Source organism: Limulus polyphemus, unplaced genomic scaffold (genome assembly GCF_000517525.1).
Source record: "Limulus polyphemus unplaced genomic scaffold, Limulus_polyphemus-2.1.2 Scaffold2499, whole genome shotgun sequence".
Classification (NCBI taxonomy): Eukaryota; Metazoa; Arthropoda; class Merostomata; order Xiphosura; family Limulidae; genus Limulus; species Limulus polyphemus.
In genome coordinates, this window is record NW_013668109.1 from 112,075 (window position 1) to 130,287 (window position 18,213).

An 18,213-nucleotide genomic window follows, 5' to 3' on the forward strand; every position below is an offset into this window, starting at 1 on the left:
ATCCGTTATTAAAACCAAAACAACTTTTATGAAGTTTAAATTCCCAGGCCTGTGTTATTAAATTATCAAATTGAATGAAATATGGTAAATTCTGACTCCACATAATTGGTAGCAGTTACAAATTGCTACATTTTACCATTTAGTAACCAGAATAAGAATATATCTTTATTCAGCTAAATATGTTCTGCAATTAAGTTAACGTCACTATGAACAGAACGTAATAATCGTAAACCTGCATTTTTAATACTTGCCTCGGGCTAAGCTAACATCCACAATGGTCATTCCTAGAATATGAAAAAGCTAAGGTTCAGTATTAATATCAATGTAAGAAAATTGGGAAAATAATTAGTGTACTTTTAAATATGAATAAGAGATGATTCTTCAACTTATGATGTGTTATCAGTCTTTTATTGCACAATGGTTGCACTTGTATAAATTACTTTCAGATAATGTGCTATGCCAAATAAGTTTACATTTCATATTAGAGAAAAGTAATATTTACGTATGGTACAGTTAACACGATTAATTTATACAACAGTTGTTTTTTGAAAGATGGAGTCAAGAAGTCTCATAGACTTGAAAAGCAAACATAAATGTGCAAGAAACACCACGTTGCACTACTCGTTATAAGTATTAACAAGGACGTATAAAATATGTGTTTTAATTACATCATTAGTCAATTTTATTTACTATCTTTATAATTGCACACGTTGATAGAAGAAAACACGTAGATATAATCGACAGGGTATGTCTGCGTTTAAAATATTACATCACCAATATTTTGAAAATATGTTTGTACAACATAGATACAAAACGAGTGAAACGTGCCATTTGTAGTATATTTGATATGAGATGAGTGAGCTTTGCATATATTGTAGTTTTAACTGTGTTAAATATTCAAATCCGTGATAAAACACGTTCAGTATGATGTTACGTGTAGATGTTCTATTTTAAATATTCCTTTAGTAGGTATACATACTCAATAATCTTATCGCTGTATATATGTACATCAATCAACACGTTGCAAGGTCATCTCTATATATTAGGTTTTTGATGTTAATTTCACTGATCACAACTCCATTTATACATTCTATTTCTCTAAATATTTTCAGTGTATAGGTTGAACAAACTAGACGATAATAAACATCCTTGTCTTACGCCTTTCTTGATCTTAAACTCTGGTGTTATTCCCTGTACTATTCTTACTACTGTTGTTTGTTCCTAATACACCTTTTTGATGATCTGAAATCTTTCTCATCAATTCCTATTTCCCGTAAGCATTCTATCATCCTTAAGTGTTTTATCCTATCAAATGCCCTAGTGTAAGGCCCGGCATTGCCAGGTGGTTAGGGAGCTCGACTCACAATCTGCGGGTCGCGGGTTCGAATCCTCGTCACACCAAACATGCTCGCCCTTTCAGCCGTGGGGGCGTTATAATGTGACGCTCAATCCCACTATTCGTTGGTAAAAAGAGTAGCCCAAGAGTTGGCGGTGGGTGGTGATGACTAGCTGCCTTCCCTCTAGTCTTACACTGCTAAATTAGGTACGGCTAGCGCAGATAGCCCTCGTGTAGCTTTGCGCGAAATCCGTAACAAACAAGCCCTAGTGTAATCTATTGAGCATATACAGTATATACATTTTGTTGGACCTCTATGGCACGTTCAAAGATTGTTCTCAGATTAAAAATACATTCCCTTGTGCCACATCCAGGTCTGAACCCACTCAGTAAGTTGCTTACTTCTTGGTCTATTTTGGTTGCTATTCGTTGCTGTATTACTTTCAGGAGTAGTTTGGTGATATGACTCATTAGAGTGATTGTTCTGAAGTTTGTACAGTTTTGTACTTTGGTTTTTTTTGGTAGTGGAACAAATATAGATTGTTCCATTTCGGTTGGTATGTATCCGTGTTATATATTATATTACATAAGTTAGTTATAGTATTTTTGGTTGCAATTATCTAACGCTTTCAACACGTCTGCTGACAAATAATCTTGTCCAGTTGTCATTCCATTTCTAATTAAGTTTATGACTTTTTGTAATTAATATTTAAGGATGGATTGTCTAATGTTGCTCCAAATTGGTTCTCTATCATCATCATCATGTATTCCGTTATGTATACTACTCATCTTTCTGAAATCTCTTGTTGATCAAATAGAATATTTCCAATCTCGTCTTTTATGCATCCACTGACTTTTCTTATGTTATTCTTTACATTACTCAATTTTTTGACTTTATTATGCATTTTTTCGGTCTATGTAGACTTTTAGGTTTCTCAAACTCTTGACATTGGTCTTTCAGCCAGTTTCATTTCACTCTTCTGCATTCAGTTGTTATTTCTCTATTTAGTGCTTCATACCTGTTAGTATTCTTGTATTCCTTTCTCAATTCCATTTTCTTCAGTATCTCCTCTGTCAGCTAATAGCTTTTATTTTTCTTGTTTTGAATGGGAAGTATTTCTTTGAGTGATGTTTTTATGCTGTTTTTAACTATATTCCATCCTCTTTCTACCATATATTTATCATCCACTCTGTAGTCTGATTGATGTTCTACTTCTTATATGTACAATAGGTCAAAATTATTTTTGATTGCAACATTGTATTTTATCTTATAGTTATTACATTTTAATAGACCAACATCTAATTCTACTTTTAGTTGATATGTTTTTATTTTCTTTAGCTTGACCTTCACTTTCATTACTACTGGTTTATGATCAGAGTTTACATCAGCTCATGGGTATATCTTTACTAATTTCACACAGTTTCGAAATCTTTGATTTATCAGTATGTAATTTAATTGGTTTCTTGTGATGTCATCTGGGCTTTTACATGTATAAAACTTTCTTGGTGGTTGATGGAAGAAAGTGTTGGTAATTATCAGGTTATTTTGTTGGTATAATTATATTATCTTTTCTCCCCGTTCATTCTTATTTCCTAGCATACATTTCCAACTACTTTGGTAAAAATTTATATTCTAGCTTTTGCATTTAGATCTCCCATAACACTTATGACATCACCTGATTTGAAATATTTCATAAAATTCTGTATTTGTTCATAAAATTGTTCAATCTCATCATAATAATGATCTTGTATGTGTGCATATACTTGTATTATGTTGATGTTAAATGGTTTTATCATTATTATCCTTTTTGATATAGCCCCAAACTAATCATTGCTTTATCTACACACTTCTTTAGTATGATGCCTACTCCATTATTATGTCCTTCTCCATCTGAATACACTATGATGTGATCTTCCTTGATGATATTTCCATTTTCAATCCACCTGGTTTCCTCTAGTCCTAGTATATATAGGTTCATATTATTCATTTCTTGTATTACGTTGTCTAATTTGCCAGCTTGAAAAAGAGTTCTTATATTCCAGGTTCCAAAACGTAAGCGCCTATCACTAGTTTTCAGATCAACATTATCAGATAGTATCCTCTCAGTAGGGTTTGGGCTGCTTTCGTCATTAGTTGTCATATTTTCCATGGGATCGGTGTCTTCTTTCTTATAGCTTATATCCAGAGTAGTCGCAGGGTACCCAACGTTTCCTTCATTGTTTCTACATCTACTTCTATGACAGTGACTAACTATGGGATAAACATGGTGAGGTCCTAATCCCTTTAATGATGGCCGGCTGCAAGTATCTTCCGTCAACAGAGTGCCCTGTATGTGTCATACATCTTGCTGTCATGTCTTTGGATCCACTAACCTGTACTGTTAAGATTCCTCTGTCTCCTCTACTATTCCAATCTTCGAGTACATATGGAGTGACGTCCCTTATGCAACAGTTCTTTGGTTAACTGATGATACCCTCTACAATGGTGTGTCCGCCGTTGTGCACTACAGACTTCTTGAAACCGTAAATGATAGTTATGTAGTTGTGGGAGACCAGTACTCCTATCCACAAACATCTTAACGAGAATGTGTGGCATGACAGGTTTAAAAAGGTACTACCCTTCACACACATCACATTATACACCATACTAAGCTCCTACTAAACAGAAAATTTAGCCCCTACTTCTACAAAGTGAATAGTGAGGTCACAAATTTGGTTGTTTTCATAAGCTTTGTGTCGTGCGGCCAAAACAACTTGCAGGACACATTGTGTCATTAATAGGAATGATAGTTTAGCGATTTTCCACTTTCTGTAGCTCTGACTGTGGTAATCCAAACTATCACATATTTTCATTGGAGGTGCTCTACTGGACCCTTACTTCATCTACAAAATTTCAAGATAATTCATTAAGAAATACACGAGATATAAAATTTTGAATGAATTTCTTATTATTTTTTCTTCTTACCGAAAGCACAGAAACTTTATTTGATAGAAAAAACATAATAACTTTTATGGATTTTTTTTTTCAAATTTGGTACATTGATAGATTTTTACAACTTACAATTAGGTGTCAAATTTGATCTAAGTATAAGCCATGTGTGCAAAGTTATCCAATAAAAACCGCTCAGTTTTGACCAAAATGTTTTCAAAACCTCACGTGAGCTATCGGTCTAAATTTTGCATTACAGATACACCTAAGAATAAAAGTGAACTGTTTTTAGTTTTTGCCATTCGGATTATAGACGGCTGATTTAGAGTAGTAAAACTAAAGGCTGAGAGCACGTGCAGATACATAAGTAGTGGTTAGGCCAAGCAAACTAGATTAACAGTTTCTACCTCAAGTTTTCAACAGAATTATACTGGTGGACAATTCTTTTCATTATTCATTGCCAACTTTTAAGCACAAATTTGTTAAATTAAATGAAATTCTCCCAATTAAAGAGCGTTTAGCGTCACGTTATATTAGCGTAAATGATGATGCTTGATACGGTTGTACCAAGTGTGTGCGGGTGATGACAAGAAACTGTTAATCTAAATTCCATGGCGTTACTTTAAAGGAAGTTATTAACATTATTTTAGAGAGGAAAAACCTACACCATATATTTTATGAATAATTTGGTTGGTTCTGTAAAGTATACGTCTGTTTCGAGTAATAGGGTTGCGTTCCTAAAGCTAATGTTGGTTACTATCGAGTGTCTCTTTTTCTTACTTGCTATGGTTTGTTGGTGTGTATTGACAAAAAGTCATAATATCTAGCTAAAAACACCTTAAGTATGAAAAAAGGTAAAGGAATGAAATCAAAATTGGCGACTTATTAATGAATATTTGCTGTAAAAGCCTTATCAATGCTATAAATGTAGCTGCCAGTTTGGCTGCCAATTTTGATTTCATTTCTTTAAGTTTCACGCTCAATCCTTTTTTGCTGCACCTTATTTTTTTTCCCACCTGAGGTATTTTTGACGAGATATATGATTACTGGCTTGAAACGATAATAAAACTATTTTAAAACGTGACACGTCCATTATTCTTAAGTGAGGAAAAAAATGAATACGCTGGAAAACATTATGAATAATATTTTCTTATATTCTGTAAGACCAAACAATATGCACATTCGGGTTATGTTGAACTAGAATCTTAGTACCAAGAATAAATATTAATTTGGTGCTTGAGAACAATATACAGAAGCAGTATCATGTGTCAGTACAACTACCGGGCCTAGCATAGCCTGGTGGTTAGGGCGCTCGAAACCCCGTCACCGAACATGCTTGCCTTTTCAGCATAGGAGCTTTATAATGTTACGGTGAATCCCACTATTTGTTAGTACAAGAGTAGGCCAAGAATTGGCGGTGGGTGGCGTTAAGTATCTGCCTTCTCTTTAGTTTATCACTACTAAATTAAAGACGGATAGCGCAGATAGCCCTCCAGCAATTTTGCGAGAATTTTAAAAAACAAAGAAACGAAAAACAGGATAACTACCATGTCTTTGTTAAAATATGACATTTTAAACCGCGGCACAGTGACTCGTAGAACGGCTCTGAGGTTTTTTTCAAATACAAATTTTAGCTCATGGTTCCATCTCTTGACCGATTTGAGATCTACTTACAGCCGCAGCTATTGAGGATTCCTCTTGTTCACTTAAGATTATTTAGTAAATTAATACCTTGTTAGCATTTTATTTATCATTCGATAACATAAAAACTGCTCAATGGATTTCTTTAAAATTCAGGATGCCTATTCCTGATGTCTACTTGCACTAACTATCCTTTCTTTGGATCCTGAACTGAAAGAGATTGTTATTAATGTCGAGAAAAGTCATATTTCGACTGTACGTGAAGAATTACTTTAATCTCTAAATTTCAGTTATTTCTAATCGCTTTTGATCAAAATTGTAAAATACTGTTTTCCAAAAGTTACGAAAAGTTATTATAAAAGATCTTAAAGTTGGAGTAACATTTTGAAGTTCTCGCAAAAAGCCTTTAGAAACACAACTTCTGGAAAAATGAAACAAAAACATAAGGCTGAGCAGGCTTATGAAGTAACTTTCGGTAATAATAAATGGTAAAGAAAGTGAAATATTATAATAGGTAAGCGTCCTTAAAGCTATCAGTGATCCCTTAACAATAGGCATTTGATATTTCTGTCTTGGGAGTCATGAATGCGTTCACTAGATCACCGCAGGGAATACTATGACTGTCTTACGTTATAGGTAGTATGTTGGTGTGGCACTGTCTGATTGATTTGACGACATTCAGTCACAGTGTAAACTATCAACACGTAACTGTATTCCGGTGCAGTTCATTTTTATGCGATAGCGGGAAAGCAACCCTATATAATTTGTATTTTATACTCATTCAATGTTTACACAATTATCTCCAGTACTGTATGTGTAAAACAGTATATATATATATACATTAAAGCTAATTATATATATTAAATACACGCTGTGTATTGATCACGCTATGCATGGATTTTGTTATTCTAATCTATTCGCATAAACTCCAACTTTTATGTTATTATTGTTTCGCAATAATTTATAAGAAATGTATACTTTATTATCTAATCTTGTACCTCTATTATTTTGCCTGACATGTCCTGGTGGTTAAGAGGCTCAATTTGCAATTTGCGGGTCGTGGGATTGAAAGCCGTCGCCGAGCATACTCGCCCTTTCAGCCATGGGAGCGCTATTGTGTGGCGGTGGGTATTCTTGAGTAGTGTCTTTCCTTTAGTTTATTAATTCAAAATTAGGGACGGCTTGCGCAAATATAGCCCACGAGAAGCTTTGTGCGAAAACAAACAAGCCTCTGTTATGAGTTTTATTTCAATAAAATTACAGCTTTTATGTACATGTTAGTCGACATTGAAAAAAATACGTGATAAACAAGGATGTCACCTTCAATCTTTGTTTTATTTACTTATTCTAAATGTAAAAACAAAAAACGATGGTAACATATTCTGAGTAGAAAGCTTATGGAAGTAATTTGTCATATTATGTTTAAGTGATTTTAATGTCAACCTGTCGGCCAAAGTATGGTGCTGGTGTAGTCAGCTAAGACCAGCAGATGCAATGGTTGTGTCGATAATGATTCTACGTATATGATATTGATGCTTCTTGATGTTGCACACCTCGCTACAGTAATCAACGCTAATTTCTCGACTTTAAGATCTCGTATATTGCCAGCCTGTTGGTGATTATTTTAAGATCTTGGAATTATTGTCAATGAAAACGTAACGCGCTGGTAAAATGATGGATATTATATAATAGGAAATGTAGATTTTTGTTTTATAGCATAAGAAAATGACTAAGCGACAGGGTTGCATAACATTAAGTGCCATATATGTATAATATATAGCCGAATAGGCGTTGATAAATGCAGGTTAATTATTTAGGCCACAGAAAAGAAAGGTATTTGTTTTGTGTTTAAGCGCAAAGCTGCACGATAGGCTATCTGCGTTGTATCCACCACAGGTATCGAATCCGCTGAGTCTCTGGGGGACAATAAAGGTCTAGTTCAATTATTATTATTATTTTGCAAAAATATTTGAATTCTTAGAAAAACAATTGAAAACGTTATTAGGAACAGGAGACGAATAAATTTAGTTAATTTGTGTTATTAAGAATGTATAAAAAATATAAAAGCTAATATTTTGCGGATAATTTGAGTGTAATACAAGGATCATTTAAAAGTTTAAATACCGTGGTAAGCCATAATTTTTAACTTTTCTCATCATTTTATTTGTTGTTGTAAAACACAAAGCTACACAATAGACTATCTGTATCCTATCAACGCTGGTATCGAAACTCGATTTTTAGTATTATAAATCCACTGACTTACCGCTGAGCTACAGGGAGCTTTAAGCACAAATTATGTGCTATGATCAGGAAAGGAAATGGGTTTAAAGAAATAGGTACACGCTTAGGAGCAGTGGGGTGATAGGTATAGAAATGCAAATAGAATAGATAGGAGGTTCATATTTTATATTCTAGCTTGTTAATATCGGTAATTTGAATTCCTAATTCGTAAGAAACTATAGACTTTGTATTTAGACATCACACATATCTAACTTGAACCAATGCTGCATTCAACATACGATGTGACACACAAAAAAATCGATATTTAGATGTGTTCTTATAATATTTACTTCTAAATTAAGAAATTAGCTAAAGTATAATATTAAGTTTTGAATTATAGTCTACAATTTCATACCAAACATATTGACATAAATTCATAAAATAATAGTTCAATAAAATTTTGAATGTAAGTCAACAAATGCAAGGACATGGCCTTTGACCCGTGACGATAGGATTAATAACCATCTTCAGTTGTACTAAACTTAGCCAATGTGGGCCCCCAGTGGCACAGCAGTATGTCTACGGACTTACAGCGTTAGAAGCCGGGTTTCGATACCCGTGGTGGGCAAAGCACAGATAGTCCATTGTGTAGCTTTGTGTTTAATTAGAAACAAACAAACAAATAACCAATGTGGAAAAAATGCAAACTGAGAACTAGGTGCACGGCGTGTACCCCCATTTTCATCACTGGCTATGACTCTATAAGGCTTGCACATATCAAACAGTATTCTCACTCTGAAGAGAAAGTTCGTGCAAGTTGATTGCAATTAAAGTTATACATTTCATTGTATTATATTTTCTGAATTAATATTTAGTTATTTAATGCACGTTGACCAACGTACATTAATTGGTATTTGCTAAACCTGTTATTTAAGGATTATTCCTAACTAAAACACACACACACACACACATCTATATATATATATATGTATACATACACACATGCAGTATTTATATTCTAATCATTATTATTGCACGTCAATCCTCAAATACATTTTTTCACTGAAACCGGTGGCTTGTTATGTGATAACATATTTTAAAGCCCATACAAGTAAGTGTTTTCGAAAGCTGATAGTATGTTTTTCTGAACTCCTCAGAGTTTTAATATACTTATGAATATTGATCGGTCGGTTATTACAAAATTTATCATAATCTATTTTTTTATTAATGTTACGGTGACTCTACAGTTCACCAACATCAGGGCAAATAGAGCAAAAAGTAAACACTTTTCTGTATTACACTGACACGTGCAGTTGATAAACAATATAAATTAGCAGTTAATATTGGCAAATTAAATAATATGAGAAGTGCAAAACGAGCAAACCTACAAACTACAAAATACTAGTTTGGTTTTAGTGCACTAAGTAGATTTTACGCTGTTCCTAAGTTACATAAACAAGAGATTCCTCTTAGACCCATCTTTCATGTGTAGGTTCAGCCACATACCACCTCTCAAAGGTCAATAACGACGTAACTTCTCCTTTGGTTGGCATAAATGGACACCTTGTCTAATACAATAGGATTTGTACAGACCGTGTTATCTTTTTCTCAGTAAGTCAGGTGGAAGTCCTGGTTTCTATCAGATGGTGAGGAGAAATTCTTGGTTTCTTATTAGATCATCAAGTAGAATGCCGAGTTTCCTGCCAGTGAGTCAGGAAGCGTCCTTGCTTTTCTGTCAGATAGTCAGGTGTAATCCCTGGTTTCTTATCAGATAGTCAGGAGAAATTCCTGGTTTCCTACCAGTGTGTTAGGAAGAATAGTCGGTTTCCTATGATGTTGATGCTTTGTTTATGTTTTACGAAAGCTCTCGTAAAAGCATGCCTTCAGAATAATGTCAGCTTAAGAAACAGAGGAATGCCTACAGTGAATGCCATTTGTCAGGCCTTATAAGCATTATGTCTAAAAACTGCTTAATTTGTATGTAACAATTCATTCTACCGACAGAACTTTGGTGCCGCATTGAGTTCACCTGTTATAGTCCCTATCCTAATGAAATAATTTAGAAATGATATCCTTGTTAACTACATGCATCCACACCATGTTTAGAAAAAGATATGTGAGTTATGTCAACACTAAGTAACCAGAAGCCAACTGCACATTTTCAATGTGAAACCTTAACACAAAAATAACCTACTATCAGAGATGTCATGGTTACACATTCTGCTTACAGAAAACTAAGCACCAACGTAAACACTAAATCTGCCTATACAACTAAATCATTAAACTTTATATTCTACCATCCGCTATCGGTTAAGAAATGCTCAATAAACACACATTGAATACAAGAGATTTTCGAATTTACTACGACGAAATATCGTTTAGAAAACAGTAAGCAAATATTAAGTCAGTCCTCAGTCAAAACTAAAACTCAATAAGCTTGATCAAAAATACTATGGAAGATGTTATTGTTTGTTATTGAGCACAAAGCTACACAAAGGGCTATCTGTGCTCTGCTCACCATGGGTATTGAAACACTGATTCTAAAAGTATAAGTCCGCAAATATACCGCTGTGCCACTGGGGGGGCACTATAGAAAAAAAATTACAATTAGACAAAATTAAAGCATAGCAAGAATCGAAGGTTCATACATAATAACTATTTCATATATGAACGGGATATTGGAAGCGATTAAAAGCATACTTACACTCTTGAACATCAGAATAGTTTCCAAATCCCATATAAATCTTTGCAACGTACTTACACGTGTTAAAGATCCCAAACTAAAGATCTGGGCTTGTATACCACTTGTCATGTTCAGATTTTTCTGGTATATGTGTCGGTGGAACAGGACGCAATCTTGCTAATCGAATAAGTGAACGTAAGAGGACTTTGACATCAGGACCATTCGAAAGTTTTCGACTAGCAGAGCATACAGCTGCTAAACTACATAATATCTACTTGTCGGCTAATAAACCGATAGATAAAAGCATCTTTAGACCATTCACGAAATAAAAAGAAAGTTTTCCTAGAGCTTTAGTTAAACAACAGCTTTATTAAACAACCGTTTAATAAAGTTAAATTCCATCATCCAAAAGGGTGGTTTCCGGTCATTAAACATTAATTTTGAATAGATGTTACCAGTTTATAGTTTGAATTTTCTCTTCTCACAAAATTGTTTTCATACTTATTATTTTACGATTAATTTTTTGCAATCTATTTGATCTTATGTGTTTCATCTGACACATTTTTGACAGAAAACTACTTTATTTTATTGTATTTCGATTTGTGTTTTTAGTGATATAGTACTTCTTTCATTAATTAATTTGCCAATACTAACTGCCAATTTCTTTTCAATTGCATATCCAAGTTGGTCAGCGGTATGTTAAGAGACTTACATCGCTAAAATCCTTGGCTCGATTTCCCTTGGTAGACAGAGCAGTGCAGATAATTAATATGTAGCTTTGCGTTAAAACAGACGTTTATTAATTGCATTGTTAGACACGTTCTCGTACTTCACATATCACGTGCTAGTGTTAGGTAGAACAATGTTTACTTTATGATTTGCCATGCATTCAATAATAACCGTTATTTGCCATTTATCCTAGTGATGTTGAACTGTGCAGCCACAGAAATGTTGGTATTTTTTTAAAGTTAGCTACAGAATTGGTTTTAGAATGAATAATTATTATAGTCTTCTCAGAGTTTTATTATTTGTAATGATTTTCTTATCTTGAACGAGAAGCAAAAAATTATAATGTAAACTGTATATACATTTTTTTCTAAATATGAATAATTTTGTTACTTATCCTAGCCAAGATATACTTCACAAAAATTTTGATACAAGTGACTGAAACAGTTAGAATCTGAAAACAATATTTTGTTGACCTTACTGTAAGGGTACTGCTTTCTTGCATGACGTAATTAATGATTATTTAACGTATCTGAAATTTCTGAATGAATGTTAAAGGCTAGCGCAGTGACGGGCAAGACAAAAGTCATGGAGCATCTTCTTGATGGTTTCCAAACATTAAAAACTAATGTATATTTTATTTTATATACCGAACCGCAAAAAAATAAACAAACTAGATTACAAAACCTTTTTTATAAAATTCACACTGTACAATAAAAATAACGAATCGAAGTTATTTTCTATACAATGCTCGGAACAAGCGAATAATTCTGAACCTTTAGGGGTACTCGTGAAACCTAATCCACTTGGTTTTTATATTTGTAGAAAACTCAATTAGTTACGTGAAGCAAATTGCTTCTTTTGTCACAATATCCACAGATATCGGGTCTGTGTGCTTGTTTTACTATATTTTTATAACTTCTTAAATCGCCGTAGACGTGATAACAGCTTTTCATCAGGATGGATAAACTGTTCCAAAATAATACTAAGGAGCCTGTACTTTACTGAGGACGAATTTATGCTGATCCGTTATTATTATTATTGGTTTTCTTTGTTACCACAATGTAGTTTGTACTCGAGAGTCTGTACTTTACTGAGGACGAATTTATGCTGATCCGTTATTATTATTATTGGTTTTCTTTGTTACCACAATGTAGTTTGTACTCGAGAGTCTGTACTTTACTGAGGACGAATTTATGCTGATCCGTTATTATTATAACTGGTTTTCTTTGCTACCACAACGTAGTTTGTATTCGAGAGTCTGTATTTTTTCTGAAGACGAATTTATGCTGATCCGTTAGTATTATTATTGGTTTTCTTTGTTACCACAATGTAGTTTGTACTCGAGAGTATGTACTTTACTGATGACGAATTTATGCTGATCCGTTTTTATTATTATTATTGGTTTTCTTTGTTACCACAATGTAGTTTATACTCAGGAGCCTGCACTTTAGTGAGTACGAATTTATGCTGATCCGTTATTGTTATCATTGGTTTTCTCTGTTATCACGGCCTAGTTTCAGCATTAACTATATATCTTTCATACGTTGTTTTATCTTGTTTTTAACAGGATTTATAGTCTTTATAATTTATATATTTGTCCCTAGAGCAAGGACATATTGACCAGTTTTCTAACGTTTTATCTGTAAAATATGATTTTAATTCGTATTTTGTATCAATCTGTATGCAGTATTTCAATTATCGTATAATTTAAATCAATGAAGTAAAAATTGTATTTTTGTCGTTTTTATGACTTTGATACACATTTACAACGGTTCGTTTTATCATACATTCATAAATATGTTTTTTTGCAACATTAACTCAGAAGTCTTCCAGTTGTAAGCTTGAGGGTTTATAACATTAAAATTTGGGGCAAAAACAATAAACGTTCACTATTTTCTAAGAATATACTTATTTAATTATTTTTATTTTTAGACATTCCTTTTAAAATATATATATTTATTTCTTTGTTTATATGAATAATGCATTGACGAACAAAACGTTTTCGTTATTTTCTATTTTTACGGTAAAAGTGTATAAAGATGGACAAAAATGTTTTAAACCGTTTATTTTTTCTTATGTCATTTTGTAAGCGTATCGTGGTTTCTACCGCCATTTTATAATACAATAAATATATTCATTTAGAGGCTGTACTACCATAAAGTAGCTTGTGGTAAAAGTATATTCAATAACGTTTGCTAAGATTGCTTTATTGCAGTTTCATTGGTTTCGTTATTTTCAGTTAGTAATAATATTTTGCCATATTTTTCTCGAATTTGAAATAACCATTTATTATTAGTGCATGCATTGGTCTTCGATATTCCAAACGCACAAAATCATAAGCGATAATCGGAATCTATTCTGTTATTACTAGTATAAACAATCTTATTGAGTAAAATGGCGATTTCTTAAACCCATTTTCTAGAAATCTGTAGAACATAAAGACCTTTTAAAAACACTTTGTTTTTACGTTTATAACTGTGAAACCAGACGCTTGAGTTCACTAAGGTGATATGAAGGTGCCTAAGTGTACTTGGGTGGTATTGTATTTGTGTGACTACACTATGTAAAATTAATGGCAGAATGTAAGTTTCATTGTATAAACTTATAAGATCTAAAATTTCGTAGAAGGAAAACAACCCCTTGAAAATAGACTGGCACAATTACACCCAAATAGCTGAAGATGATACAAGGAAGGGACCAGGAGAACAAGGAATAGCGTTCTACCTGCCACCTGGCATGGAACAACAGAAGGATCAACTTTACAAAGTCAACGGGTTTAACGCTCTGGTCAGTGATTACATTGCCCTCAACCGCTCCTTACCGGACATTAGACACCCAGGGTAAGACAGTTTTCAAAACTTGTTTTTTGCACAGTGCGCAGATTGATAGATCGGTTTATGGCCATCTGAAATCAAATTTACCAAGAATGTATTAGTTTTAGTACAACACATGTTCAGAATAGTAGGAGAATTCACATGTAACAGCATACGTGTAATAACACTAAAGAAAGTAACATGAAATTATCACCAAAACAAAGCAAAAACAAAACTCACAAAACTCTAAAATGTATTCCCATAAAAAAAGAGGAAACATTGACTGCTTACAAACCTGAGAGGCCCAGCATGGCCAGGTGGTTAGGGCGCTCGACTCACAATCTGCGGATCGCGGGTTTGAATCTCCATCACACCAAACATGCTCGCCCTTTCAGCCGTGGGGGTGTTATAATGTGAAGGTCAATCTCACTATTCGTTGGTAAAAGAGTACCCCAAGTGTTGGCGGTTGGTGGCGATGACTAGCTGCCTTCCCTCTAGTCTTACACTGCTAAATCAGGGACGGCTAGTGCAGATAGTCCTCGTGTAGCCTTGCGCGAAATTCATAACAAACAAACAAACCTCAGATTGATCGTTACAGGACACAAGCCCTTAATGGAACCCAGCCCTATACTTGTAGCTTGATATTGAGTAACAAAATAAGTTTTTTTCCTCTATTTAGGCAATTTTTATCCACTTTGAAACTTTGGTGAATTAGTGGAGAAGTATTGATAATGTTTCTTTGAAACCAGTGTTTTGTAATATGGTTATTGAATAACTATATTTTTCACATAAATACTTGACATCAATGATTCGAGGTTTTGGAATGCTCATGCTTTCTATTTTAATAAAAAAAGAGAGACGGAGGCTTGCGGTGTTCTAGACAACATATTAATTGATTAGAACACTTGTCAGTTAAGTGAAGTGCGGATTCGAATTCTGCTCCGTTTACATTTCCACTTCTTCAGAAAATGTACAGAATATCGATAGAACAGTGTGTTATTATACATTTTACTTAAGATAAATATCTGGTTATATGACATTTTAGACGAGTTGATTTATTAACAGCCATTCTTCGAGTCAGCGAAACCAGTTTGGTAAGTTGATTCCCAAATAAAGCTTTCCAGTACTTTCTTTTTAATTATGAATGCAATATCTGGAATTTTATTACTCCCCCCCCTCCTGTGAACTAGTTTCCATGCTATATGAGGGAGGATAACCCTTAACCCATCCAAGATCTCACACTAAACGTGGCACATGTTGCGCAATACAACAACATCTGGTTCCTCATCTGTATAAAGCCATTTTTTGTTTGTGAATGATTAGGTAGCATTAGAAGTAGCAACAGTAGTTGTAGAAAAACGACAAGAGCAGTAGCAGGGACAATAGTAGCAGTAGCAGTAGCACCGGCAGGCCACATAAAGAAATATAGACCAATTAATGGCTTTATCTCTGTTTTAAACCAATCAAGATCTAATATTCATAAGCACTTTTTATTTAACCAATCACGGTATGCTAACATGAACACTTCTACCTTTTGCAAAAGGAACACAGTTCGGCCAATTCCTTAAACTCCGCATCTTTGTAGCCGAACACTATCGAGAGGTGAGTTCTCTAGAAAGTAAGGTGCTTTTTGTTGTTGTTTTTTAGGTTAGCAGACAAATCCCTTTATCGGAGTTCTTTTTTTGGGGGGGCTCTAACTTGAATACCAAAAACAGCGACAATCTTTTGTTGCCTACCCATCCCCAGAATTTGATCTCATTGACTCACAGACTGGATGTTAAAACGATTTTTAAGTTTTCGAATTGGTTTGCATCTTAAATGGGTGCTGTAAAATAATTGTTATTTATTTTTGCTGGGTGACTATATTCATGAATGGTAGGTTAGTTAAAATTCTACACAGTCGACCAAGTAGGAGGGTTAATATATGACTAGCAAGAGTAGATAGCCTTTTGGGCTCTACGTCAGTATGAGCGTGGACGGTTTAAATGAGACGATGATTGAATTAGGTACTGAACGAATTGTTTGAATAATGAATGGTTTTGTGATTGATTTTATAACAACCAGCTTCTCTAAAGGTCATATTTGTGATTTATTGACTACCCAGAACAATATCGGCCATGCTGTGAAGATAGCGGTCATCAGGTGGTGTAGTTAACCTTTCACGAACTTGTCTAGATTAGTTCATGTATAACGTGTCCACAGCAGCTTCGCCACATACTTGGACATACTTGAATGAATTAGTGCTCGAATGCGAGTTTGTTCAGTTACCAACATTTAATCAATTTTAGCGTGTGTACTTTAATCAAGAACTAGGCTTATGAACATTAATTTCGGAACATTTATACTTCTTAAACTAGTTAACTTTCTCCAACAGTGATAGAGGGGATCTTTTATATTGTTTTTGTTCATTTTTATTTATTTATTTTATCTAACACTCTTTTTATTATCAAGCTAATATATTCTGATCAAAGAAAGCTATCTACACAGAACTAAAAATATGTTCTTAGTAATGAACATATCTAACTAATTATAATATTCACACTATATGATTACTTATAGCATGTATTGTTCCGTTAGTTGGTTAATGTTATTGTTAACATGTTTGGTCGTAAGCCTAATAATAACTTAAGAGGTCAACCCCAGAGTCTTAGGTTACTTCTAAATCCATATACTAACGATGCAGAATAACCACTATAATGAAATAAGAAACATAAAATTTAATTAGGTATAATAAACATAGATATATTGATATTCTAACCAGCATTGTGGTAAAATTATCACTTGTTTAGGCCGATGTCCAAGTAAAAACTAGCTCACTATTGTAAAAGTTATACTTGGTTCGGCTACCCTAGTGGATTTACGTTAGTTCTAAATCCATAAACTAAACTAACAGTGTGAAATGATCTTTTTAATAACATTGCAAATAAATAATAGTAAAAATTAGTTACAATACTATTGATGAAAGAACCGTAAAGAAAGAATAGGGTCTAACTAAATTACTATTCTTGCTGGAAAACAGAAAATATTTACTTCTCAAAAAACTATTAAGGCTGAGAAAGCTACACGCTGTTAGGACAACGTCTTCACTCCTAGAGCACGTGCGAAACTCTTGTCACTGTATTGACCTGCATTGAATTTTCTCAACGATGGTCTCGTGCACATATAGAGTGTCTGTAAGTAAGACTACCGCGGTAGGATTACATCAGAGGCTGATTCTCTACTATTTTTTTTTTTAATGAAACAGCAAGAAGTGAGCCGTTAAAATTTTAAATATGAGTGACTATGATTTTTTTTGGTTGGCCTGGGACAACGCTATTAAGACTGATTTTTTTTTCAATTAAATAACCCCCATTGTCTTAGTGGTAAGTCTGCAGCCTTACGACCCTAAAAAATGAGGTTTCGATACCCCTAGTCGGCAGAGCATAGATAGCTCATTGTGTACGTTTGCGCTTATCAACAGCCATAAACAAAACATTCAGTTAAATACATTTTTAAAATACGGCTTTGTGTTTTAAGCTAAAAAGTCTCAATGTTACAGATAATGATATTATATTTAACATAATAAATAATCATATTGGTTTTTTTGTTCACTGATTGTAGCTACTTTGAAGCTGTTATTTATATGTATGTCGCAGGATAATAAATGTGTTGTGTCATTTATTCCTATTCTGATCCCTCAAAGGTATGTCACTCAAAACCTGCGTATTCACAGATATCTCCTGCCTTTGGTTGCTCTTTTAATACGACATTTCAGATTTCATGCCGAATCCTTCCAACAAATGTAAGTAAAGTATATAGAACACAGCACACGTCGGGTCTGAAACCAGCTTAAAAAAGAACTATTAACTCTACATGTATCAGA

At 33.8% G+C, this 18,213-nt stretch overlaps 1 protein-coding gene across 1 annotated transcript in view; it reads left to right on the top strand.

Annotated features, from left to right (window-relative positions):
* LOC106467136 (putative polypeptide N-acetylgalactosaminyltransferase 10) overlaps positions 1–18,213 on the top strand; it is an 80,420-nt gene that overhangs the window by 36,334 nt on the left and 25,873 nt on the right. Inside the window, exon 2 of the mRNA XM_022395269.1 lies at positions 14,164–14,378. Within this exon, the coding sequence (XP_022250977.1) occupies positions 14,164–14,378 (215 nt within the window). The remainder of the gene's footprint in view (positions 1–14,163; positions 14,379–18,213) is intronic.